At 38.4% G+C, this 25,537-nt stretch overlaps 1 protein-coding gene across 1 annotated transcript; it reads left to right on the top strand.

Moving 5' to 3' along the window:
* Positions 1-121: 121 nt before the first annotated feature.
* MAP3K19 (mitogen-activated protein kinase kinase kinase 19) lies at positions 122-20,134 on the top strand. The gene is made up of 10 exons (XM_076343077.1): positions 122-310; positions 942-1,080; positions 5,951-6,021; positions 6,573-6,657; positions 9,150-9,391; positions 10,054-10,097; positions 12,304-14,766; positions 15,961-16,113; positions 16,328-17,025; positions 18,617-20,134. The coding sequence occupies exons 3-10, from the start codon at positions 5,982-5,984 to the stop codon at positions 18,681-18,683; spliced, it is 3,792 nt and encodes a 1,263-aa protein (XP_076199192.1). The 5' UTR covers positions 122-310; positions 942-1,080; positions 5,951-5,981; the 3' UTR covers positions 18,684-20,134.
* The last annotated feature ends 5,403 nt before the right edge of the window (positions 20,135-25,537 follow it).

Genomic DNA, 25,537 nt, shown 5'->3' with positions numbered 1-25,537 from the left:
AGAGGGCGGTGCGAGCCGTCCCGCCCTGGGGGCAGGTCGTCGTCTACTCACAGGCCGTCGTGGCCCGACTGCCTCGCAGCCCAGCTACCCGTCGCGGTGGCGTAGCCACGCAATCCCCCGGTCGCCCTTCCCCGCAGCCGTCCGTGGGAGGGGACACCCGGGCGGCCCTCCCGCGCTGGCGGCGGGCTGAAGTGCCTCGCGGGCGCTGCCGAAGAGACGCCCGCTGGGGCGGTTACTTCACGGCGGTGTGAAGCTGAGGCATGGGCTGCTCCCAGAGGCTCTCCGGCTCCGTCAGGGACAGCCCAAGAGGGTAAACGAAGTGCCTTACCGGCTGGGTCGCCGTGTGCCCGGGGTACCGGGGCGTTACTGGCGTCGCAGCTTGTCACCATCAGGCCGGTTGTGCCGGGTACCTGCAAACATGAGTAATACGCCCCTTTTCAGTCAGCCAGGAGCCGAGGTGTCTCCCAGGCCTGGTGTTCCAGGTCCAGCCTAAAACAAAGCAGGCTGCGCGTCACCCCTCTCGCTTGTGCCACCCTGCTGCCGTGTCCCGGGGTACGGCGTCTCAGTCCTTCTGGTATCCAGCAAACCAGTTCCCTTCAAAACCCTTTCAACTCGGATTGAGCCTGGCTATACCTCTTACACTTCCTTCCACCCCAGCACAGTCTGCTATTTTAAACAAACAAACAAAAAAAAGTATCCTTGTAGTCTGCTGTTTAAGGCTGCCTGAAAGGAGATAGAGAGCTATTCATGAGTAACGGAGAGTGTTTAGGTGAGGGGACTGACTGCAAAGTTAAAATGACGTAGAAATAGGTAAGGTACTAAAAGCATAAATGGAGGTAAACAGAAGAGAGAAATATGCTTTCTTATGCGTGCTGGAAGAAATGTCTTGTCATTAGAGCTTAAAATGCTACCCTTTAGTTCAACTGTGTTTGCTTTCATAGGCCACTACTGCTCTTTGAATTAAACTCCTCCAAGCAAAATGCCCCCGGGGGGGGAGTTGCCTCGGCAACATGTGTAAACTCAACAGCGTGTAGCAGGAGCTGCCCGGAGGATTTGCCTGCAGAAGAGCCTGCCTCAGTAGTAAGTACTACGTGCTCCGCAGTCAGAAAAACGTGCCAAAAATAAAATCAAAGTATATGTAATTACTATTTGAATTCCTTGCTGTCCAGCAAAGGAAGACAGGTATGAGCTAAAAATGCTCTGTAACTTCTCTTTGGGTTGCTGTGCCTCTTTCACACTTTGCTACTGAAGCGCCAGGTAAGATGTTGTTTATGCCTTTTTATAGAACCTTTTCAGTTATTATTTTGAAGGTTTTTTTGTGTATCCAAAAAAAATGCAAAGGTTGGAGAGGTTCACCGTCTAATATGACTCTTAACAGACTAATATAATGGGATAAACCTTTTAATGAATTATCTGGTGCTTAGCACAAGAATGAGAAATCAAGAGCGCTGACTTCTATAGCTACTTTTGCACAGTTCATTGGATGACCTTGGTCATCAGCTATAGGTCATTCAATTTTTCTCTATCTGTTTCCCCTTCTGTAAACTAAGAATGACAGTACTGTCTGATGTCTGGCTGCTACATAGTTATAAAATAACGCACATTCCTCAGATAAAAAGTGTTATATAAAATTGTTATAAAAAATAACTTAATCTAGGATAAATGCATGAGTCTCTTGGGAAGGCTGCTGCATGCTTCCAAGTAATTATATTTTTTGCTGATAGAATCAGTAACAAAAGCCTAATTCTTTTCCTGACTAGCAGTATTGAGTGGCAAAATGCTACTGAAGCCAACAAAAGCCACATAGGCCCTTCATTTCCACTGACCTCTGTAGTGACTTTGAAATGGAACGATTCCTTACAGACAGACAGCTACATTGATTGTTACTTTCCATCTGTTGCATGCATCTTACCGTTGGTAGTACTTTGACATTAGGCATTTTTTCCGTATACATTAGTACCACTACTGAGAGCCCTGAGCTCAGCTGCAAAGGAAAAAAATAGGTATTTATGAATAAATTAAGAATAGGAATTTATGAGCGAACTCCAAAAAAATGAAAAATACATTGCCAGGGGTAGTACCCAAGATTGCTGTTAGGAATAACTTGTCATAAAATTTATAATGAATGTTAAAAATGTTATGTACTACTAGGTGTGGAAGATGTATAAAACTGAGTATTTTATTTAGTTGAGTGATGTAAGGACAAGCAATGAAGTAAAAATACGTGAGAAAAAAAGCAGAGAGAAAATAAAATTTTATAGAGAAATTAGCAACATAAGAGCCACTAGGTGCCCTATTTTTCATAGTTCTACCTATCTATGGTTTTAATAAACAAACATAATTTTCTAAAAACCATACCTTTCTTTTAGCCTGCCATACAAATTCAGTTCTAAAACAGCTTAATTCGGTAGCACGTACATGGTGGTTATGCAATTTTTTTGTGTGAGGGGAGAATGTATTGCAGCAAATTAAATTGAAGATGCAAATGCAAGAAAAAGGAAACATTTTTGTGAACGATAGTTGTTTTAAATGGACATAACAGGTATTTCTTACACGGTTAAATAGGAGAACCCACTGCCACATTATATCAATTATGTCAGTACAACAGAACATTTCACATAATCCAGAAAGGAGTAAGATATTTATGCTGTGGAAAAAGTTAGACCCCATTCAATAACATTAGCAGGAACATACATATATAAAAGATATAAATTGTCATATTACATACTTCTTGATTAGCTAGTAGGAAAAAAATTCCTTATAGGCATATTATTACATAATTTTCCATTATGGACTTTATAATATTCCTCTCTAGCACCCAGAGCTGCCCAATGTAAGAATTTCACACTGTTATTCATATATGTCTAAATGTATATTCATATTCATTCATGTATATTCATACACATAAGATATCTGACAATATCTTATTTATTTTATGTACAACATCTTATGTATTTTATTGGTTTTTTAAAACTATATGTTATTTATTAAATAATAAAGACCTTGGGAAACATTTTAATACAGATATTAACTAATGTTCTTGATTGTATTTTCTTTTATTCGTTTCAATTCACTGTCTTTAATTACATTATGTGTTCTTGTCACTTGAGAAACAGAAGTTCACTATGTTTTTCAGAAAGAGCCCCAAATCCATCAAAAATATTAATTGATTAGTTTTATTTTAAGAATTAGCTGTCTAGAATTTCAAATCTTCAAACCTTTGACTTCATCCTCTCATGTTTCTTCTTTAAGAGTCTGCAATTTGTGATTGTTCTGTGTTGTTTATGCTACTGTCATCTTATGGTACTGTTAATCTTTGAGTTTAATCTTAGAAAAGAGGGTTGATGTTTTCATAATCGTGAAACGGCTCACAGTATGCTTACTCACCATATTCAGGAATAGTGTTAACTGTAAACAGGATCAATATTGCCCACATATAGCTATGTTAACCAGGGGGTGACAGCTAGCTCCTTTCCCACAGCTATTGCTGATTAGTTCTGGGAAAGGTTCATTACAATCTTCTGATTAAGGGTAAAGCCTAATAAAAGCATCTTCATCTGGAAAAAACAATGTTTGGGGACAGCTTGTTCCCACTGTGGGAATTTAGTAATGCCTTAGAGATGATACAGCGTAGGGGGTAATAGTCGTATGAAACAACATTAAAACTTAAAATACAATGGTGGCATTTCCAATTGAAAGTGTGGGGAGGGGGTTAATCTATTTTGATCTTTTCAGTGTTTTTCAACAACTATCAGCTTTAATTTTTTTACCAAAAGATACCATTTTCTTCAGAAAGAAACACCATTTAGATCAGCTACAGTTAGGAATACAGATACAGTAGATAGAAAGTTCTAAATGAACAGTATAATTAATTCAAAATACATACTGTGTTTTACTTCTGAAAACAATCTCAAAAATAAATATGCCCCACTGAATTAATATATTGAAAAACTTTACACATTTACATAATTAGCATGCTTTCTTTCTATGTTAAAAAAGATTTATAGAGCTTAGATAGCTTTGTAAGATGATGCAAGCATCCATGCTAGGTGTGAGAAAAGAATCTACATATTCTGCTTCACAGGTGTATGCTTTAAGATCTGAACTGTTGTGAAATCTCGGTCCCACTGAAGTCAGTAACAAGGCTACTGGGTGTCTGAGTTTCCCCAAGCATGTTCTTTTCTGCAAGAACTGTAGTATTAAATTCCACTGCAACTAAACTACTTTCATACAACCTGCCTTGTAAACTGACTTTGCTGTCAGTTTGGACAAGCACCTAGCTGACTACTGTTACTTCTGCATACAATCGTTAACATAAGGTGTAGAAAGTAAATGTACAAAGAGAGAAAATACTTGCTGTTTTAATTTCCTGAGAGCAGCTTTTTCAAATGTTTATTGTTTGACTTTGCTATTGTTGGCTTGTAGATCTCCTTGAAAATCCGATTACGTTAAACTGAAAATACAAGGCATGAATACTCACAGCGAACATTATTCTTCTGTTTCTGCCTGAATTTAGAAATATTGTAAAAGCATAACTTTGAATATGCAAGCGATTATTTATGGATGAGTTAATCTCTATATTCAAGGTTGGAAAACTGATCTCTAAAGATATCAAAGCATTATTTGGGAATCCTGATGGAAATCTCTTTTAAGCCTCTCACGTAGGTGTAGAGAGCTCATGTATCCTCATAGAAGGCCAGCGGTTTACGGCACCAGACTACAGACTGTACATGGGTAGCTCTGTTATTCATTTCCTTAAGCTACTGTTATGTCTCTCAACAACCAGGAGTTAAAATATCACATGTTTGTAATACTAATTTAATGTAAGCTTGAAGGTGTTTTGGTTTTATAAATGTAGTACAATTTGAATAATATATTTTTCTCAACATACAGAGGTACTAAGATGCTCACAGAAAGGTACACTCATGGTTAAGATACTGGTTTTGACAATACAATAGTTTTAAGTGAGAAACAAAAGTTTACTACTAATACGTTAATCAGCTAACTCTGTCTCAGCTAATGACTCTTGGTTATATCAAATTCAGTCAGATGCCTAGCACAGGTCACAGGAATTCAGTGGCAAAAAAAAGGCAATAATATAATGGCTAGTTATTTTTTATAATGTGTACAATTTTTAAACACCTAAAAAATTTACCTTTGTAAATACTCAGAGACAATACATTGCCATTCATGTATTTATGAATTTATAATAGTTCTGAGATAAAGCATGAAATTTATACCTTGTTGATATCAATGAGATTTTTGTTAATGTTTTCAGTTAAATCAGTCTGGATGCACTGGCTCTGTAGAGAAAAATGCCCAGCTAAGTTTTGAACATATGTTTAAAACTAGACTGTTTGTATTATGGGATAATTACTTCTCAAGATACTTAAAAATTATTTACACGGTAAATTACATATTTCTCTGAAATTTAGAAGAAGATTCCAGTTGACGTCATCTTTCTTTGGAATAAGCTATCAGAGAGATTTGTTGAGGCTGCAGTGTACAAGCTATTCTGTGCTCAGAAAGTTTTGGATGTTGAACCTCTTTTGCTGAGAGATAGTTTTGACCAAGTAGACAAAGATAAACATTTAATTCAGAATTGGTTTCTCAGTAATATGTTAAAAATGCAATTATCTCCCAAATGTGAAATGTTGACTTTCTGGTCCAACAGTAAGGAAGATATCAGCAAAACAACACTGACAGCTTTCATGTCTTACTCAACATAGCATATGTTGAGTTTTTAGCAATAAAAACTGTGTCCAGAATGTTTGGTTGTGTGTATTCGCAGGACAGGGCTTTGGATGTTAAGCTAAATTATAATATTTTTAATAATTTCAAGTATTTTTTAAATGTTGTTTTTGTCTTACTTATGGCTCTGAAATAATGAAATATAAAGTACTGATTTGTACATGTGAATTCGAAATCAATTAATGAAACATTTTTTCAGGTTTCAGGACCTTAATACATCTAAGGACAGTATGTCTGACAACCAACAAAATAAGAGGAGAAGCAAAGAAGGTAGTCTAACCAAAGTTTATACATATAAAGTGTAACATGTAGGATTTGAAAAAGAAGGAGGACAATGTTAACTTGAAATCTGGCCACTTGTCAAAAAGCAACCACAAAAAAAATTGAAATCAAACTCAGAGTTATTTTCTGCCTTTGAAAAGCCCTGAGATTTGTTTTGGTTTTAATAGCTTTCCTATTTTTAAATGCTCTGCTTTTGTAGAGTTTCTGTCAATATCTTTCTTATATTTCTGTTCTACTGAAATAGGAGCTGTAACTGGATTTTTTTTTTAGATGTTCTTTGCTTTTATAGTACATTGAATTAATACACTTACCTAAATAACTAAAAATAATTCAGATTTATGCATTCACATTTCCAAATATTATAACAGAAAGTATGTATAGGTATCTTAGTCAGACGAAACATGCTCCTTTTTTTCTGGTAGTTACTTCCTGTATTTCTTTATAATAATATTTTAATGCCCAAAAATAACTGAGTTTGCTTTGTGTTACTGGTCAGTGAATTATATTGCTTTTATGCAAATACTAATGTATTATTGCAGGTTGTGGAAGTGGTGTTGCTCTTCAGAATGCAGATAAGATAATGAAAGAAATGCATCAGTCGTACAAAGCTCTAGGAAGAAACAGGTAAGTAGTATTAATATTTAATTTGCAGTTGGGTATGCAGAAATGGAGACAAAGTAGGTAGTAGTCTATGAGTAAGAAAGTATTTCCTTAGTGCCAGATATTATATACAGCTATATATGTTGTGTAGTGTTTCTGTCTTCCCAACATCAATTATTGGCCATTGCTGGAGGCAGGATATTGCAGTAGATGAACAAATTATTTCATACAGTATGAAAAAACATATAGTATATAGTTTTACATCAGCATTTGACTTAAAAACAGACAATTGTCTTGCATACAGCTTTAAGATTAATTTAGATTATATTTTTGTACTTCTTTTCAGTCACAGTATTTATCTTTTTCCATATTTGGATTTTTCATTCTTCAGAAACCAGGTGGCAGAAATCTGAGGCTTGTCTGCACAGCCTCTATTCTTTCAGGCAGGCCATAGCATATTTTATAAATAACAAAGGCACATCTGGCCTTCAGAATTCTTCTGACACCCTCTCCTGATGATTCATAAAAAATACATAGAATCATAGACTCATAGAATAGTTGGGGTTGGAAGGTACCTTTAAAGGTCATCTTGTCCAACCCCCCTGCCGTGGGCAGGGAAACCTTCAACTAGATCAGGTTGCTCAGAGCCCCGTCCAACCTGACCTGGAATGTTGCCAGGGATGGGGCATCCACTACCTCTCTGGGCAACCTGGGCCAGTGCTTCACCACCCTCAGCGTAAAAAATTTCTTCTTTCTATCTAGTCTACATCTACCCCCCTTTAGTTTCAAGCCATTCCCCCTTGGCCTGTCACAACAGGCCCTGCTAAAAGGTTTGCCACCATCTTTTTTAGAAGCCCCCTTGAAGTACTGGTAGGCTGCAAGAAGGTCTCCCCGAAGCCTTCTCTTCTCTAGGCTGAACAACCCCAACTCTCTCAGCCTTTCTTCATAGCAGAGGTGTTCCATCCCCCTGATCATTTTTGTGGCCCTCCTCTGGACCCACTCCAACAGGTCCATGTCTTTCTTATGCTGAGGGCTCCAGAGCTGGATGCAGTACTCCAGGTGGGGTCTCCCCAGAGCAGAGTAGAGGGGCAGAATCCCCTCCCTCGACCTGCTGGCCACGCTGCTTTGGATGCAGCCCAGGATACGATTGGCCTTCTGGGCTGCGAGCGCACATTGCTGGCTCCTGTCCAGCTTTTCATCCACCAGTACCCCCAAGTCCTTCTCGGCAGGGCTGCTCTCAATCCCTTCATCCCCCAGCCTGGATTGATACTGGGGGTTGCCCCGACGCAGGTGCAGGACCTTGAGGTTCACACAGGCCCACTTCTCCAGCTTGGCCAGGTCCCTCTGGATGGCATCCCGTCCCTCTGGTGTGTCAACCACACCACTCAGCTTGGTGTCATCTGCAGACTTGCTGAGGGTGCACTCGATCCCACTGTCTATGTCATTGATGAAGATATTAAACAGTACCGGTCCCAATACGGACCCCTGCGGGACACCACTTGTCACCAGTCTCCATCTGGACATTGAGCCGTTGACCTCTATGCTCTGGATGTGACCATCTAACCAATTCCTCACCCACCGGACAGTCCACCCATCAAATCCATACCTCTCCAGTTTAGAGAGAAGGATGTTGTGGGGGACCGTGTCAAAGGCTTTACAGAGGTCCAGACAGACGACATCTGTAGCCCTTCCCATGTCCACTGATGTAGTCACTCCATCATAGAAGGCCCCTAGGTTGGTCAGGCAGGACTTGCCCTTGGTGTAGCCATGCTGGCTGTCTCGAATCCCCTCCCTGTCCTCCATGTGCCTTAGCATAGCTTCCAGGAGGATCTACTCCATGATCTTCCCAGGCACAGAGGTGAGACTGACTGGCCTGTAGTTCCCCGGGTCTTCCTTTTTTCCCTTTTTAAAAATGGGGGTTTTAAAAAAGTTCCCCTTTTCCAGTCAGTGGGAACTTCACCGGACTGCTACGACTTCTCAAATACGATGGATAGTAGCTTAGCAACTTCATCCGCCAGTTCCTTCAGGACCCGCGGATGGATCTCATTGGGTCCCATGGACTTGTGTACCTTCAGGTGCCTTAGATGGTCTCAAACCTAATGTTCTCCCACAGTGGGCAGCTCTTCATTCTCCCAGTCCCTGCCTTTGCCTTCTGCGGCTTGGGCGGTGAGGCTGGAGCACTTGCTGGTGGAAGCAAACAGTTTTTGTCAAGAAGGGGAAGGTGGGCAATATGTTTTTCCATTCCTATTGTTGCTTGGTTTACATTGTTTGTCACCTGTAGTGACACTCATTTACATTCATTCTCACTTGTAGTCAATCTCTGGCATCGCAGTCGGATACTGCCAGGGACAGCCACAACTTCCCAGATGGACCAAGAAAGAAAACATACTTTGGCATGCTTGGATCTTACAAACTTCTTGTTCACATTGTTCTCCAGTGATGTGATTATTTGAACTGAGTAGGCTCCTTCCACTTACTTTCACACTGTATTTTGTTTTTTTGGTTTTGTCTTTTAGTCAAATAGCACCAACATCCAGACCGTGGCCAGATCAACGAGTGGCATGTTTTCCAAGTAAAAATCAGTTAGCATTACAGATGAGACATCGCACTTCTTTACCTTTCTTCCTGAAGAAAGAGAATGTAGGGCGTGGCTTTGACTTCAGCTTTCTGCTGCAGGCCTCATACCCAGAATCCAACACTTCAAAATCATTTATGGATTTAGATGCTTTTCAGATAATAAAAGCACAAATACAACAAAGTAAGTTCAATTTTAAAAGTCATAACTTTATTTAAAAGTTATATATTGCTATCAAATTGGATGGCAAAGCCTTAGAAGTCCTTTTTCTTTAAACTTTAAGTTGTCTTTATGTCTGTTTGACTTCTTCACATAAAGTAGACTTCAACCATGTTGACCGTCTTCTTTAATTATGTGTGTGTGTGTATTTGCAGAATGAAGGAGATAAAGAGAAGCAATGACAGACTTCACCATTCCTGTTACTCTGTATAATGAAACCGAGCCCACAAAATGTAAAGTGTAATTCTCTGTAGCTGGAGTGGGGCCATGGTGACATCTCTTTCACTTTTTGCCTCATACTGGCAATATTAATTAGCCACATACTGAAGTTAGCAAACATCTGAAATTGAGCAGAAACGTTTACTTAAATTATTAGAATCAAAGTATTTTAAAATTATCATATTTTATAGTTTTCTATAGAAAATGGAATTGTAAAGTTCAGTATCACAATTACATTTTGACTTACAACTTTTTCCTGCATAGCAGATTTATAGCATAGTCCTGCAACCACACATCAGACAGATTCTTGGTTTGCAGAACCCTACAGTTTGAAATTAATTTATAAATGAAAATCATAGTCTGTTTAAGAACACCAAATTAACATTTCATTTGTTTTGATTTTTAAGGGTTAAATATAACAATGCTAAAAACCGGGAACAAGAGATCTGAGGTAAGGTGGTATTATGTATAAAACTGAACACCATTAATAGGATTATATTCTTTCAAAACTTTAAAAATAGCAATACAGAAGAAGTGTAGGTAGTTTCCTCTACTTAATCTTCAGTTTTTTGGATGAATATGAAGTATTTTTACATATATTTTATATATATGTGTGTGTATGTGTCTGTGTCAGCAAATCTTCAGATTTATATCAACAATTTGTCAGTAAGGTGTTACATCAGGGATTTTGGGGGGTAAAAGGTTGGAAGTTCAAAAGGATATAAACCCGTTTAAAATAGAAATATGTAAGTTAATTTAAAGTATGCGCATCCTATATGTTAAACATGTTACATGTCTAGTTTTGCCAAATTTAAAAAACCAAACAATTTTCTTGTATTGAGTGGTAATTTAAAATTGAAGCTGAATTGAAGAACAGTCTTGATATTAGATGATTGCTGAAATTTATTGTGTTAGCAAATAAAAAATAAGGTCTTAGGATTAAACACATTTTACATGAAATTTTGTGGTAAGTGTAAATAGGATTCCTGACAAAACTTTTGTACTTACAGGTAAAATTGCTAGTTTGTTTGTATCAGTGCTTCACACTACACAAGCCTTAAAAGTTACAAAAGATCAAATATACTGTATTTAGAAAAAAGAGAATTTGGTCTTTATGGATATTAATATAAAAGACTTGACTCATTGAATCAGCTGTATACTTTAGTGAACCCACTACAGAATACAACAGCGTTCACAGGAAAAAAGTAAAGAAAAGTATAGAAGTAATAGCAAGAGTTCCGACAGAAGATCATAAAAAGGGCTATGGAAAAAATATTTCAAATGGAGGGAAATGTTTAAGAAAAATAATTTAGCTGACCTCAGTGTGATTTAATACAGCTTTATTTAACGTCTTAGGCTCTGACGATTTCTAGAGGCATATCATTTGGGATAAACTGAGCATTCATATTAAAGCCATGAAGACTGGACAAAGCCTTCAGAATTGTAAATTTCAAAACAGCATGCATCGCTTTTCCTGGCACATTCAAACCTCAGTTTGCCCTTGGAATGCAAACAAAAATTTCCTGCAGAATGCAAACTGATGTTGAATATAGACATGCAAATGAGTACTCAGAGCATATGACTGTGTGATTATTTCTACTGCATTCATTTGCATAAAAATGTACAGTATATTCAAGCTTATTTTTTCTCCATTTCCTATAAAATAAAGAATAGAAATATTATTTTCAGAAAATTATTCTTACTATGCATCTGAATAATCACAACAAAGTACTCAAATTCTCAGATCTGTTATCTTTCAAAGATATGCGGTACCTTTCAACTAATGGGATGGGAAGAGAAGGAAGAAGGGAGGAATAATAAAATACATCCCACACACAACAGACTTCTGTGTTAGCTGCCATATAAAAATGGCCTTTGGGTAGCTATCCGTTTAACTTCACTGAAAGTGAAGTGCAGACTGTGCTGTCTTCAAATGTACTTAAAACTGTGAGGTAAATCTGTGGCCCATATAACATGGTTTATGGAATTTTATAAGACTACACTAAATATGTGGAAGATATATATGTTTAGATTTATAATAATGTCTTTTAAAACCTATAAATAATTTGTAAAAATTGTTTTCTCCATGGATAAAATAGCATTCTGTCATAATAGTCTAGCTTTTGCTTTTTAAAAATTGCTTACATGAGCTCTAGTTCTATTGGGAATATAATTACCGGTGTCAGCACACTTTGGAGGGTTACATAAAAAGACTAAATATCAGCATAAGAGTGGTGCTCTCATTCAGTGAGAGTGCACAGCAAGAAAGAAGCTTTGGCACATGAAGCCACTGACCAGCCTTTGAATTCCTGTAGCAAACGTGCTATGTGACATAAGACATAGTTAATAACTGACAAGATGATTTGTGTATGTGGACAAAGCTTATTACTCTTAAATCATGGAGAACAACTTGTGCCTTATAGCAAAGGATCCCACTTTCTCTACTATGAAATACTTAGAAATAATTCTGGGTGTGAGAAAATTAATGTATTTTCTCAGGGTTTTGATATTACACTTCATATTAGGTTAAATATGGGAATATATAAAAGAATAATCCTTTTCTGATTTTCTTTCTTAGTCTACTTGGTTCTTAATGATTCGATTTTACCTGTATCTGTTGTGTAGCACATTATTAATGTTTTTTATGGAAATTACAGTTTCATTTGCCACCAGTGACATTTCAGCCTGTAAGAACAATTCATCTTGCTCCTCTAGAGGATAATATTGTCAATGAAAGCACCAACATCAGAAATATTTTGAATATTATGAACTCTATTCCTCAGCCTATAAAACCAGTTACTAAATTTTATCAGTATCAGTTAGACAACCTATTAAAAAGGCATGCTGAAAAGTCATCAGACCTGATTGTGGCTACTATATCTCATAAGTTTGCTCCATTGAAAGACCTGTACTACTTCAGCATGAGTAACTATTATATGTACCCTAGCAACGAGAAAGAAGAAATTCAAAGCAATTTAAAATGGAGGGAAGCTGATGTAGCTACCAATACTGAAAAGAATGACCAGATGAAGTACCAGTTGTCAGTGGCTTGTAAGAACATAGATCTTATGACCCAAGCCAGTTTTTGTGATGATAGTCATCCCTACTTGAGCTCAAGTAATGCTCTGATAAACTGTGGAATATATACAGCCCAGACAACATTTACAGTGTCAAGCAACAGAGATGCCTTGAGATCTGGCAATAAGGAAAAAAGAGTGGAGAACTCCTGTAGAACTTGCCTAGAAGAAGGAAATGCTACAGAGATGATACTGGATTACAGAGCACATGAAGATGCTGAGACTGTGAACTTTGTGCTCAATAATCACGATTTAGATTCTCCCTGTAAAAATGAAGTGATAGAGGCCTACCATGCCTTAGAAGATAATTCTGTAGTTGCAGTAATTCCCAGAGTAGAAGTGCAGGATCCTTCTGGAAAACACACAGAAAGTAATGTTTGTCTCTTTGAATCTGAAATGGAAAAAGAAGCAGTGTCAGAGGCAACTTCAAAAGACCGAAGTGAGCTTGTACCTGTTGTTCATTTTACATTCTCTGAACAAGAACCAGCTATGGAACCATACATTGCTAAACAACCTGCCACAAAGAAGAGTGTCATTCGTAGCCTGCCTCCTCATGTTACTCAGAGCTTCAACATTCTTGCTCGCAAAGAAAATGACAAAAGTAAAACAAAGATGAAAAGAAATAAACATTCATCAAAATCTAAAATGAGTAGCAAGATAAAGATATCTGAAGACTTAATCGTTTCTGATGAGATTTCCACAAAATGTAATGCCAAGAATCGGATTTTTCCATCTTTGGAATTGCCACATGTGGAATCTGAGACTTCCCTGAAGTGTCAAAAAAAAGCCCCTCAAGCAGACAAATACCATTTTGCTCAGAGTGCTCAGAAACTTAAAAAGCAAAGTTTATCCTGCCGTTGCAAAAATTCCATTATCTTAAAGAAACCTGCTACTCCACTTTCTCTACCACATGCACAGTCTGCTTCAGATTTTGTAGATCTGAAATACAGTGACATGTTCAAGAAGATAAATTCAAATGACAAAGGCCCAGGAATTTATGAAATGTTTGGAACTCCTGTCTATTCCCACACGCGTGATCTTGATCAACATGAGAACAGTTTTTACGGAGATGTTTGTTCTGTTCCATCTGGGAGATGCACCGCTAGCACCTGCAGATCTACCTGCAGTAAAGGGAGAGAGAGCAGCCGAGTAAGGAATACTCCAAAGAGAACATATTCTAAGCCAAAGAAGACCATACCTGGCACTGAACAAAAAGAGAAAGGTTTCATTCCAAAGCACAGAAGTACCGAGTTGAGTGACAGCAACACAGAGCAAGATAATGTAATAACTTCTGATTCGGATTGTCAAATAAACACTTCGAGGAGCATGACATTGTTTCATGAAGACAGAGATCATCAGCCTTCATTTTTAGAAGAGCTTTCACAATCAACTAAGCAAAATAATTTTTTTTCAAATTTAAACTTATCAACCATTAAAGAAGTTTCTTTGGAGCAGTCTTTAGACAGTCAGGATAAATCCAACCGTCAGAGAGCTGCTACCTGTAGCCAGAATCTTCTTCAGTTCAGTGATAAAGACTACACAGAATGTGTTGCTCTAAGTGGCAGTTTACTAACAACAGACCAGAACATTTGTGTACCCCAGTGCAGGGTGGATATGGATGACTGCAAAGGCCTGGAATCAGACCAGGCCTCCTTCAAGTCTATAAATAAATGTGAAGCATTGCCCTTTTCAGATAGACTGGAGTGTCAATCCCCTACAAAAAAATTAAATCACAGTTGGGCATACACACCTCAAAACAGTGGTTTGGCAAATGAATTGACTCAGCCTTCAGTGATTCAGACAAAAAATGTTACAAGCCCCAGCTTCCAGACAAGTCAAAACATTTTGTCCTGGGCAGATAATAAGGATGTGACTGATGAGTTGCTTTGTTGTCTGGCCAAAGAATTGCTAATGCTTGAAGAAAAAGACATCAACTCTTCAAGAACAAAAAATACAGGTTCTAAAATGCAAAATACACACGCTAAAGAAGAAGAAAATACGATGAATGGAGATGGAGCAATAGTAAATAGTGCTCTAGAGAAGGTAAAAGTTATTTCTTGTAACTTGCTAGCTCCTTTGAGTAATGCTTCAACACAAGTTTGGATGAAAGATAGGAAATACGTGCTCATTAACGATCAAGTCTTTTTTCTGATTCTTCCAGCGCTCAGTTGAGGATACTCATGTTAGGGGCTGCATGTCAGGACACAAGCTAGATCGTACTAAGGCATGACAGGAATAGCTATCAAGGCTTATATGATGGGTCAAGATAAACTGAGAAATTGTAGTGAATAAAAAGGAGAGGCTATTTTAACTGAAGAGCATGTATAAAAATGTGCTGGGGCAAGGCAAAAGCTCTTGAGATCTTGACACCTAAGGAATATGAAAAGACACTAGAAATGGCTCTTGTATATCCAAACGGGCAATTTCCTTGAATCTCTGAGTGCAGCCTGATACTTTTCTAGGTATAAACTACAAGTATTGGCTTGTCAGACAGACTTAAGGCTGTTTAATTAATGTTTAATCAAAACTTCAAGCTCAGAAGGCTTAGATTCTGGCCCCTACCTCAGTTAAGAACCTTCGCCTACTAAGGTGCTTATCTACCACTACTGCTTCTCCTTGGCCCTGTTAGCTTTTTGTCTGTTTAAATTACAAATTTATAAGGAAATTTCTTTCACTACATGTTGATATACTTCCTTATGCTTCTGCAGACACAGGTGCCAATTATACCTCCATTCTCACTTCTCCTGGGGAGATCCACGGCTAGATGGAGTAATTATTACCATCTTTCTGAAGCAGTCTCTTCTTCCTGTGAATTCATGTCCAAATGGTTTTCATCAGACTTGGGTTACATATGTTACCTACAGCAAGGCGATAGTCATATTCACCCTTCAGCTTAGCAAACTGTACCTATGTGACAAAAAAAAAGTAGTAAGCAGATGTATATCCTGCTATTTTAAGTGCTTCTTCTGTCTGTCTTCCTGTCAATGGAAAAAGATGGTGTGCTATAATCTTCTGGTTATGCACTATTGTGATATATACTTGAAAATATTTATGTAGTCTTACTTAGTATAGCAATTGTATCGATGAGCCGGGCAATGAGTGTGTGTATATATATATAAAAATCTATAGAAAAGAGTCATGCCAGGTAAAAATTACTCCTTATAAGAAATGTAAGGATAATATGAAGCCTTTCTTTTCCTCCCTTATTTCACCCTACACTGATCATCATCTTTCAAGCAGAGTTATAGTAAAGCCTTTTTGGCATCAAATGAAGAAAGTGACCTGCTAAACTTTGAGGAATCTACTAAATTACCAGGAAGCAGTTTAACTAACAAAGATCCTATCATGTGGACGAGAGGTGAAGTCCTTGGAAAGGGAGCCTATGGCACGGTAAGTTAATGTCTGAGTATGTTGACAGATGCACTGGTTGTCTTTGAGATACATCTTACTTTATAACTGGCTGTTGTCCTATTCAAGAAATAACAAATATTTTGGATTATACAATGAGACATGAAATATGACAAACACAAAGATACTATTTAAAATAAGTAAATATTCAGTTTTATTTAATGTTTCATTTTAATAAATGCTAGTTTCATTGTAGGTGTACTGCGGTCTGACAAGCCAGGGACAATTAATAGCTGTAAAACAGGTTGTTTTGGATACATCAGATCAACTCACCACAGAAAAGGAGTATCAGAAGTTTCATGAGGAAGTTGATCTTTTGAAGACATTGAAGCACGTCAATATTGTAACTTACTTAGGAACTTGTCTGGAAGACAACATTTTAAGCATTTTCATGGAGTTTGTTCCTGGTGGCTCAATTTCTAGTATTATTCATCGTTTTGGTCCATTGCCAGAAATTGTCCTTTGTAAATATACAAAACAAATTCTACAAGGGGTTGCATATTTACATGACAATTGTGTGGTACATAGAGATATCAAAGGCAATAATGTTATGCTCATGCCAAATGGTATAGTAAAGCTAATTGACTTTGGCTGTGCCAGGCGTTTAGCTTGGGTAAGCCTCAGTGGCACACACAGCGAGATGCTCAAGTCTGTGCATGGGACTCCATACTGGATGGCACCAGAAGTTATAAATGAATCTGGATATGGAAGAAAGTCAGACATCTGGAGCATTGGCTGCACCGTATTTGAGATGGCAACAGGAAAACCGCCACTGGCTTCCATGGATAGGATAGCAGCCATGTTCTATATTGGGGCCCACAGAGGACTGATGCCTTCCCTACCTGATCGATTCTCCAGCACCGCAGTGGATTTTGTGCATGCATGCTTAACCAGGTATGTAGATTTTTGACTGAAAAATGGAAGGAAAAAAGCAGATTGTTTCTTTGTAGAGATTGTTGATGGGAGCTTAGGTTACCTCTTATATGGTACAGATGACTGCGTAGAAAAACTGTATTGTAGATGCATAGGTTTTTCAACATTTCAGGAAAGCCTTTAAATAATAGTATACCTAAAAGAGCTTTACTCTCTATGATGGTACAAAACCCCCTCACAAATTCTCTTTTTGTAGGCCTTATACTGATCATTTACTTTCCCTGTAATTTTCATGCAGAAACATGGCACCATTGAGTTTTAGACAAAATGTTTGATAAATTTCTTTGACGTGCCTTGCTGTTCCAGTATCCCATTGGCTGAGTCTGGCCTGTGTCAGGCAAGTTGTTTTGAGGACGATATTCTAAATGAAAGAGCTTTCACCTAATTCTTATCTTCTGCAGTAGAAGAAAAAAAAAATCTGTTGTCACTGCCAGTCTAGGAAATACATACTTATTTGAAACATAAAGTTCTCTATATTTAAAGAACCTCACTAGTATTCACCCATTATAAGAATTATTTTTGTAGTGTTTGTTTTGTTTTAAATATCAGCTTTGTCCTAGATGTTTAAATGGACTATTAATTTCAAGAGCTAAGTTCCTGACCTCTACAGGTAGTCTTTATAACATTAATAGCAGCATTTTACATGTCTCTAAAGACCAGATTTGAGTGCTAGAGAGAAGCATGTTATTTAGTGGGTATGGCAGTGATCTTGGAGGCAGGAAGCCTGACTTCTAATCCATGGATTAGAATTACGGTATGGTTACGGTTCCTATGGACCATAGAACAATAACCAGAAAAATTGTGGACCGTATATAGAGACATCATATATACTTTGATTCAAAGAGAACAGTGTTTAAAAGGTAGAAGGAACTGTTAGGTAGGAAGAAACATACAGATATAAAGCATTTTTAATAAAGTATTTACCTTTTCAAAAGTCAGGATGCACCTGTGGCTGCAAAGTTCTAATGTATGATCCCACCATGTCCTGAATATAAATGCCTTCCTCATCCCATCTTCCCCATTAGTTTATTATTTAAGAAATCAGTGTCCTTTACTCCTTCCCCTGTTTTTTTCTCCAAATTGAGCGTTGAAAAAGCCCAAAGCCCTTGGCTTTAGCAAGCCAGTATTGTAATTACAATACTGTAATTCCAAATGGGCTCCTTAACATGAATGATGTTCGTTGGAGATGACAGAACATCCTGACTGACACAGGATCAAACAAATAATTGTCACCCTCCTTAAATATGTTTTTGGTGCACCTGAAACAGCCACATTAGCAGAATTATTCAAAGTTCTGGAAGGAATTTAGAGGAACAAGGAATGATTTCTGTAATAATAAAATATTTCAGTTTTATAATTCATAAATTCCAACAGTCTCTTCCCATAAATCCTGCTTTCCTTTCTACCAGCTTTATTAAAAAAAAAAAAAAAAAGAGTAATGACTGGAGAAATGAGGAAAAAAAAAGGCTGTTTGCATTTAGATTTTACAAACAATTACATCACAGGCATGCATATTCATTTTATGTATTGATTTTTCAAACCCTCAATGCAGAGATCAACACGAACGCCCTTCTGCTCTGCAGTTGCTGGACCATCCCTTTGTGAAAGGAAGACAGTGAATTTTTCAAAACTCTTGCCAAATGAGTATATATTTTCCATATAAAAAATTTCCACTTGTGAAAAAAGATCAGAAGGAACTGGACTTAAAAGTGACAGCAGAAATTACTAGAGAGCAATTGTGTGCAAGGAGTCTATTATTAGACAGCAGTATGATTAAAGTAACATTTTTTGCAATGTCTGTGCTCATTGGAGTGGGCATGCCTTCACCGGGAACACAGGGCCACGTTTTGTTGTATTTGGAGAGACTTTAAGAGAAAAAAGCACACATCACCATCACCGGTATGTGACAGGCAAGGTAAGCCGGAATGCCAGTTTGTCTGTAAAGACCTATGGAACGTATGCTATTGGCAGAAAGGGTTGCAGATACTGAAAGCTCTGTGGAAAAGCTCTGCAGGAAGCTCTACTCAAACTTGTAGATGTGTCATTAAGTCTGCCTGTGACGATCCCATAGGAACCCCAAACCATGTAACTATATTGGCATAAAACGTACTGAAGCTTTTATTTAGCTAGACGGGCCCTTTAATTTTTAGCTGATGAAAAAAAAAAACTAGTTTTTGCATACATGTATCAGTCCTTTGTTACTGAGGAACCGTATCACTACGAGATACTGTAGTGGTAGTGACAAGAGATACCCAGGTGTACCCATGTGTATCTTTATTAAGCTTACATCAAGATCAGTTCCTAATCTGGCTAGAATTATGAATCTAAACTTTGTGACTGTCTTTTCTCAATGAAGTAGTGCATTTTATGGACAGTCTCAGGTCACAGAATGGTTGAGGTTGGAAAGGGCCTCTGGAGATGCTCTAGTCCAATCCCACCGCTCGGAGCAGGGTTGACTGAAGCAGGCTGCTCAGGCCCTTGTCCATTTGGCTTTGAGTATCACCAAGGATGGCAACTCCACAGCCTCTCTAGGCAACATGTTCCAGTGTTTAACCACTCTCGTAGTAAAAATGGTTTTATGTTTGAACAGACTGTCTTGTATGTCAAGTTGTGCCCATTGCCTCTTGTCCTGTTACTGGTAACACTGAAGAGTCTGGCTCTCTCTTCCTCAGTGCCCCCATCAGGTATTGATACACACGGATACAATTCCCCCTGAACCTACTCTTTCCTCATGGAGTGGCATATTTTCTGTGTTCAGAGTGATGTGCTGTAATTCTCACCCTTCCGTTTGCTGATACAGAGCAGCAAAGGCATAGGAGCATTACCTTTCTCGTTTGCAAAGGCTGTAAAATGCTGTTTGAATCACTAGACAGTCTGCTGCTATTTTTCAATATCCTTAATCTGAAATAGAAGAGCAAATTTGGTTCTGAAACTTGAACTGTTTTGAGAACCACTTGAGTGAGCGCTCTGTAATTAGATGACGTGTAACAGTCTCCATCTGCACTGCGCAAATAATTTTTACAGTTAGTTAGTATAGCTAGCTACTACTAACTGCACAAAATTAAATAAAATTTGAAGAACATTATTATTTTGTCGTGGTTTAACCTCAGTTGGCAACTGAGCACCACAGAGCTGCTCGCTCACTTCCCTCGCCCCCCGGTGGGATGCCAGAGAATTGGAAGAGTAGAAGTGAGAAAACTCATGGGTTGAGATAAGAACAGTTTAATAATTGAAATAAAATAATAATAATAATAATAATAATATACAAAGCAAGTGATGCACGATGCAATTGCTCACCACCCGCCGACCGATGCCCAGCCAGTCCCCGAGCAGCGGCCCCCCCCGGCCAGCTTTCCCCAGTTTATGTACTGAGCATGACGTCCCATGGTATGGAATGTCCCTTTGGCCAGTTGGGGTCAGCTGTCCTGGCTGTGCCCCCTCCCAGCTTCTTGTGCACCTCCAGCCTTCTCAGTCGGTAGAGCATGGGAAGCTGAAAAGTCCTTAACTAGTGTAAGCACTGCTCAGCAACAACTAAAACATCGGTGCATTATCAACTTTGTTCTCATGCTAAATCCAAAACACAGCACTGTACCAGCTACTAGGAAGGAAATTAACTCTATCCCTGCCGAAACCAGGACATATATATTAAACAAAAAAAAAAAAAGTCAGGTATTAATATTTAGATTGTCCTCTTTCTGATAAGGCTTCTTCCTGAGTATTTTTCAAATTTAAAATTTCAGGGGAATGAGACATTGTAGAAACCAAAAATTGATTCACCGCACATCAAAATGCGGTGAACCTTACGCCTTTGCGAGCACCTAGGCTCCAGGAAGAGGTACAGTAAAACTCAGCCCTACAACTGCTAAGGGCTGAGCTCTCAAGAATTCAAGACCCTGAGCTCAGTGCCAGCAGTAACATGAAAATTAGTGTTTTACAAAAAGAAGGAAGTTCTAAGTTTTATATAAAATCAACTTTCCCCAGAGCACTAAACATTTTAGTTACTTAAATAGCTTTCAAACTTTATTTTATTCCAGTAGTCTGACTTCAGAGTTGGTCTAAACTTTATAAAAGCAAGGAGAAATCAGTACTTCTAGCAAAATTCTTTATTAATAGTTTCTGTAGGTATAACGTCACATAACAATGACAGATTATTATGCCAGTATAAGAGAAATCCTAACATCACAGTAATCTTCAAAGTTCAAACAGTTAACGGTCCCATTCTGAGGAATATCGGTTGGTCCTCAGGCCAAAAACCCACGGCAACTTCACTTTAAAGTATCTTCACATTAAAGTACCTTGCAGAATAAAGGTAGGAACCCTGGCACGTGAACTCAAGCGGGATGTACGTAATTCATGATGCATATCAATTCTTCTCAGATTAAGGTAGTGTCTCCAACAAAGCTGCAAAGTAAATGTGAGTTTTTATTTAGCATGAAATGAAACTGAGATGACGGTCATAAGCAGGGAACGAATGGGAATGCTCTAGGATGTACAGTTAATTACACACCTCCCCCCCTTATGCATGTGTCATAAGCAAAACTAACGTCTCTCGTTAAAGTCTGAGTTCTCCAATATTAAGGTTATTACTTATTTGCAATTTAAATGTAATGCTTAACCCAGCTAATTACACTAAAATTAGTCTTCAACTTAAAGGTTTGTAAAACATTAACCTGAGTTTTTAATCGAAGTGTGAAAGTACATTTTTGCTTTTGTTTAACCAGACTTAGGGAGCGAGGTGGTTGTTTAAGGCCAGTGCTTGCAACAAAGGTATTTCAGCTTAATGACGCTGGAGAACAGGGGAGATGTGATTGCATCCCAGCCCCGGGCTCAGCGCAGCTAAACCAAGAAGTACGTTGGCTTCGGGCGGCCTTGGGTCGCTCAGCTGAGTCCAGTCTAGTAGAACATTCTATAAACAAGTCTAACCTGGCACATTTCTTACTTGATGAGATCATAGCTTTTCACATCAACATCCAGATAATTCAGATACCTGTAATAAGGTATCTAATGTAATAAGGGGAAAGGGTGAGAAACTTTAAAAACCGCCTCAAACAAACACCTTTATTTTCAATGAAAAGTGACTCAGCGAGGAGGGTCATACTTAATTGTTCATAGTAGTTGAGCAGGGTAAGCCTTACTGTTTTAAAAAGAGTACTGTCTTCATTTCTAAACACCATGAAGAAGCCATTACGAAGTACGCAGGCTGCCAAGCACTAGGTATGACCACGTTGCTGTGATGCCAAGCTTCCTCAAGATTTGGAGCTTAGAGTTTAAGCTAAAATACTTTCAGGACACTGAAAATACGGTGTCCTTTTATCATTGTAGGGGATACCTAGTATTTCTTTTACGCACTAATATTTAAAGAGCTGAGCTATTGCTCAAATCTCGGGAAAAGGGAGGGTTCTTAGGCATGCCAACCCAGCTATTTTACACCGGTCTGGAAACTACAAACAGCAATATGACGTAAAAATTTGCATCTCAAAACATGCATCAGCCTTTCTTCTCAAGGAAGCAGATGTTGAGCCCAGAAAACCCAGTCTCTTGAGATTATTTGGGTTCAAAATTAGTGCTTTTTCACCAAGTTCAGCAGGAACTGATGCTGTTTTCCACAACCCTCATATCAAAACTCTGGTTCTTGCACGTAAGTAAAAGAACGAGTTCTCCTGAGAAAGGGCTTCCAGTACGCACAGCAGAGTGCCTTTTCTCCCCTACTTTCCACCTCCCACGGGGACCCACACCGTGAGACAGCTTCAGCAAGTGAATTTTACAGGTGTTGTCAAAGAACACAATCTCTGAACTACAGTAAGAAAAATGGTGTCATGGTAAGTGCAGGAACACAGAGGAATCAAACCCAACTACTGAAACTTTTAAGGTTAAAAATTTGATTTGGGTTTGCTATATCCACCTCAGGAGAAGCCAGAGAAAGAGTCATTCCCCCTAGCAATGGGAGAGAACACTCCTGGCATTAATTATATTTTTCTTTTTAAAGGTGTAAGGAGTTAAGCATTTCAGAGAAAGGAGGAATTAATTAGCTAGTTCAGTTTGGCATAACTTCCACATCTTTCAAGACATTTATTTTTAGAACCGGTTATGGGAACGTGCATTTACATCCCAATTAAAGAAAGCAAACGAAGTGTTTGCTCAATCCCCTTTGCTGCGAAACAAGGATTGGGAACCCTTCCCCCTAAGGCCTCGCAAAGATCATTGGTGTGTTCTTGTCGCCCAGCCCCTCACCCCTTCCCCCCCACCACTAAAGAAAAAAAAAAAAAAAATCAAGCAATACAACAAAGTTACAGGGTAGAGTGAGGGAGCAGCTTAAGATGGCATAAAATTTCTAGAATTTGCTTTTCAGGTGTCAGATACCTGATTACCATAAGGGAAGCAAAGGAAACAAATTAGACTTCAGATGTTCAAGCATTCCACTATTTGATTGGTTTGATGAAAACCAGCAGTGTTTTGCCAATAACCTAAAAGGGATCATCTTTGTCTTTACAAATGAAGTTGGAAAATTAAACATAGGAAAATGGGATAATTTCTGCACAATAGAGGTGAGGTAGGGAATTTTATTGAAAATATTTTTTTTTTTTTTTACAAGTTCTTAGAAATAAAGTTGTTTTTTCTAATCTCACACAAATGGCTGTACCTCAGAAGTTCCACTATGCTACTATGAAACATTTATATTTACAAGTTAGCCAAAAGAATATACAGAACTGCCATTTTATGCAAATACCGAAGTACCAGATCACAGTGAGATACATTACTTCAGCACTCCCACCATTAGGAACAGATTAAGATCGAACATACGAAAGAATCTCACTATTCTACAAACCTCATCTCTCACAAAAAGGGAAGATTTTTAAGAGTGTTGGAGCAAGGTCTCCACTACAGCGTCATTTTACAGATTACATAATGCACGTACTCAAATTCGTAACAAAAAAATCTGTAATCAAGGTGATGAACAGAGCAATAGTGTTGTCTATTAGCCTTTTATTGCATTTATTCAGTCATTCACCGAATGCCGAGCCCAGTAACCGTCATTCACTTCCCACACCTCAGCCAGGCTGCAATTCACCCAGTTCACCCATTTGCAGCAGGTTTCAGTCGGGGAAAGCTCGTGGCAGCTTGTTGCATATCCTCTCCCTCCCTCTCAGCCCCTACTATCACCACACCGAACTTCGTTTCGGACACAAAGACACATACAGTTTCACATATTTACAATTACACTGAAAACCAAACCCGATGAGTTTTATGGACATCCTTTACAGAGAAACCAAAACCCACTGTTTGGATCTCAATGTAGCATAGCAACATTTTGTCCACGGTGTTTCAACAATTTCCCAGAATCAAAATAGGAAATACTTCTTTTGAAACAGCACCTTAGGATGAAGGCCTATGCTCTTTTCCAATTTACATCAGACAGGCACTAGTTACCATCCAGACATTTTAACTCCAAGTTATGACAGCAATTGCTATATTTACAGTACAAGATATTGCTTATCCAGAGTGGCCGTGTAAGATGCATTTCATGGCACAACTATTTAAATAGACTCGAAAAGAAAGTACTGCAGTGCTTCAAAGAAAAATTAAGACAATTTACTGCTATTTCATCTGTCTGCCCACGCTATAGTCTAGGACAGTATATAATGCAATTACATTTGTTAAAAATCAGACCCAAGAGTAGCGCCGAGATGGAAAGGAAACAGACTATAAAAGGACAGAAAGTATGTAACAAGAGTTACATTCCGAATGTAGAAAAATAACCAAGTCGGCAGGGATAAGACAGCTTTGGATTTTGTACATGGGCCAAGATTTAAGCTTAGATTTAGCAGAAAATGCAATCAGGTTTCCATTTAAATATTCCTTAAGTGTAAAAAAAAAAAGTATCCACAGTTCAAATAAAACTTATTCAAGTAATTACAAGCGTTTGCATTACTGGAAACAGAGTATTACATAGTAATTGATATACCTGTAGTTACATAATACAGCAACTACCAACCGGGTAGGCATTGAACAGTTTTATCATTTAAAGCACACACGAGGAACACAACCGAAAGGGCTAAGCTTCAGATTTAACCTCCGAGACTTACAGAATTACACGAGCGCTAAGGGAATGAGGTGGCTTAGCAGAAGTTTACTTTACATCGTGTTCACTTCTCGGTTAAAAGAAGTCACTGAAAACCGGCTGTTGCTACTGTATACTGAGTTCATGTTGAGGTACTTCATAGCTTACGAATAGTTTTGAATAACAACCCAGAAAGTCAGTTCGCTGTTATCCCGGCGACTGAGCTGTAGTATTGGCTTTGAGAACACAAGAACATTCGCACCTCTCACTTCTCCTGAAGAGCAAAACACCCTGGAAAGAGCGCACAAGCCTTCGCACTGACACTTGCAGGCAGATAAAATGGATGCTAGTGGTTTAACTGGGAGACTGGTTGGTGTGTTGTGTTTTTTTTTTTAACCCCCACAGAGCTGAAAA

The sequence above is a fragment of the Aptenodytes patagonicus genome, chromosome 6, assembly GCF_965638725.1.
Source record: "Aptenodytes patagonicus chromosome 6, bAptPat1.pri.cur, whole genome shotgun sequence".
Taxonomy (NCBI): Eukaryota; Metazoa; Chordata; class Aves; order Sphenisciformes; family Spheniscidae; genus Aptenodytes; species Aptenodytes patagonicus.
The sequence above is the reverse complement of the archived record's forward strand: the minus strand, read 5'-3'. Positions and strand labels throughout refer to the sequence as shown.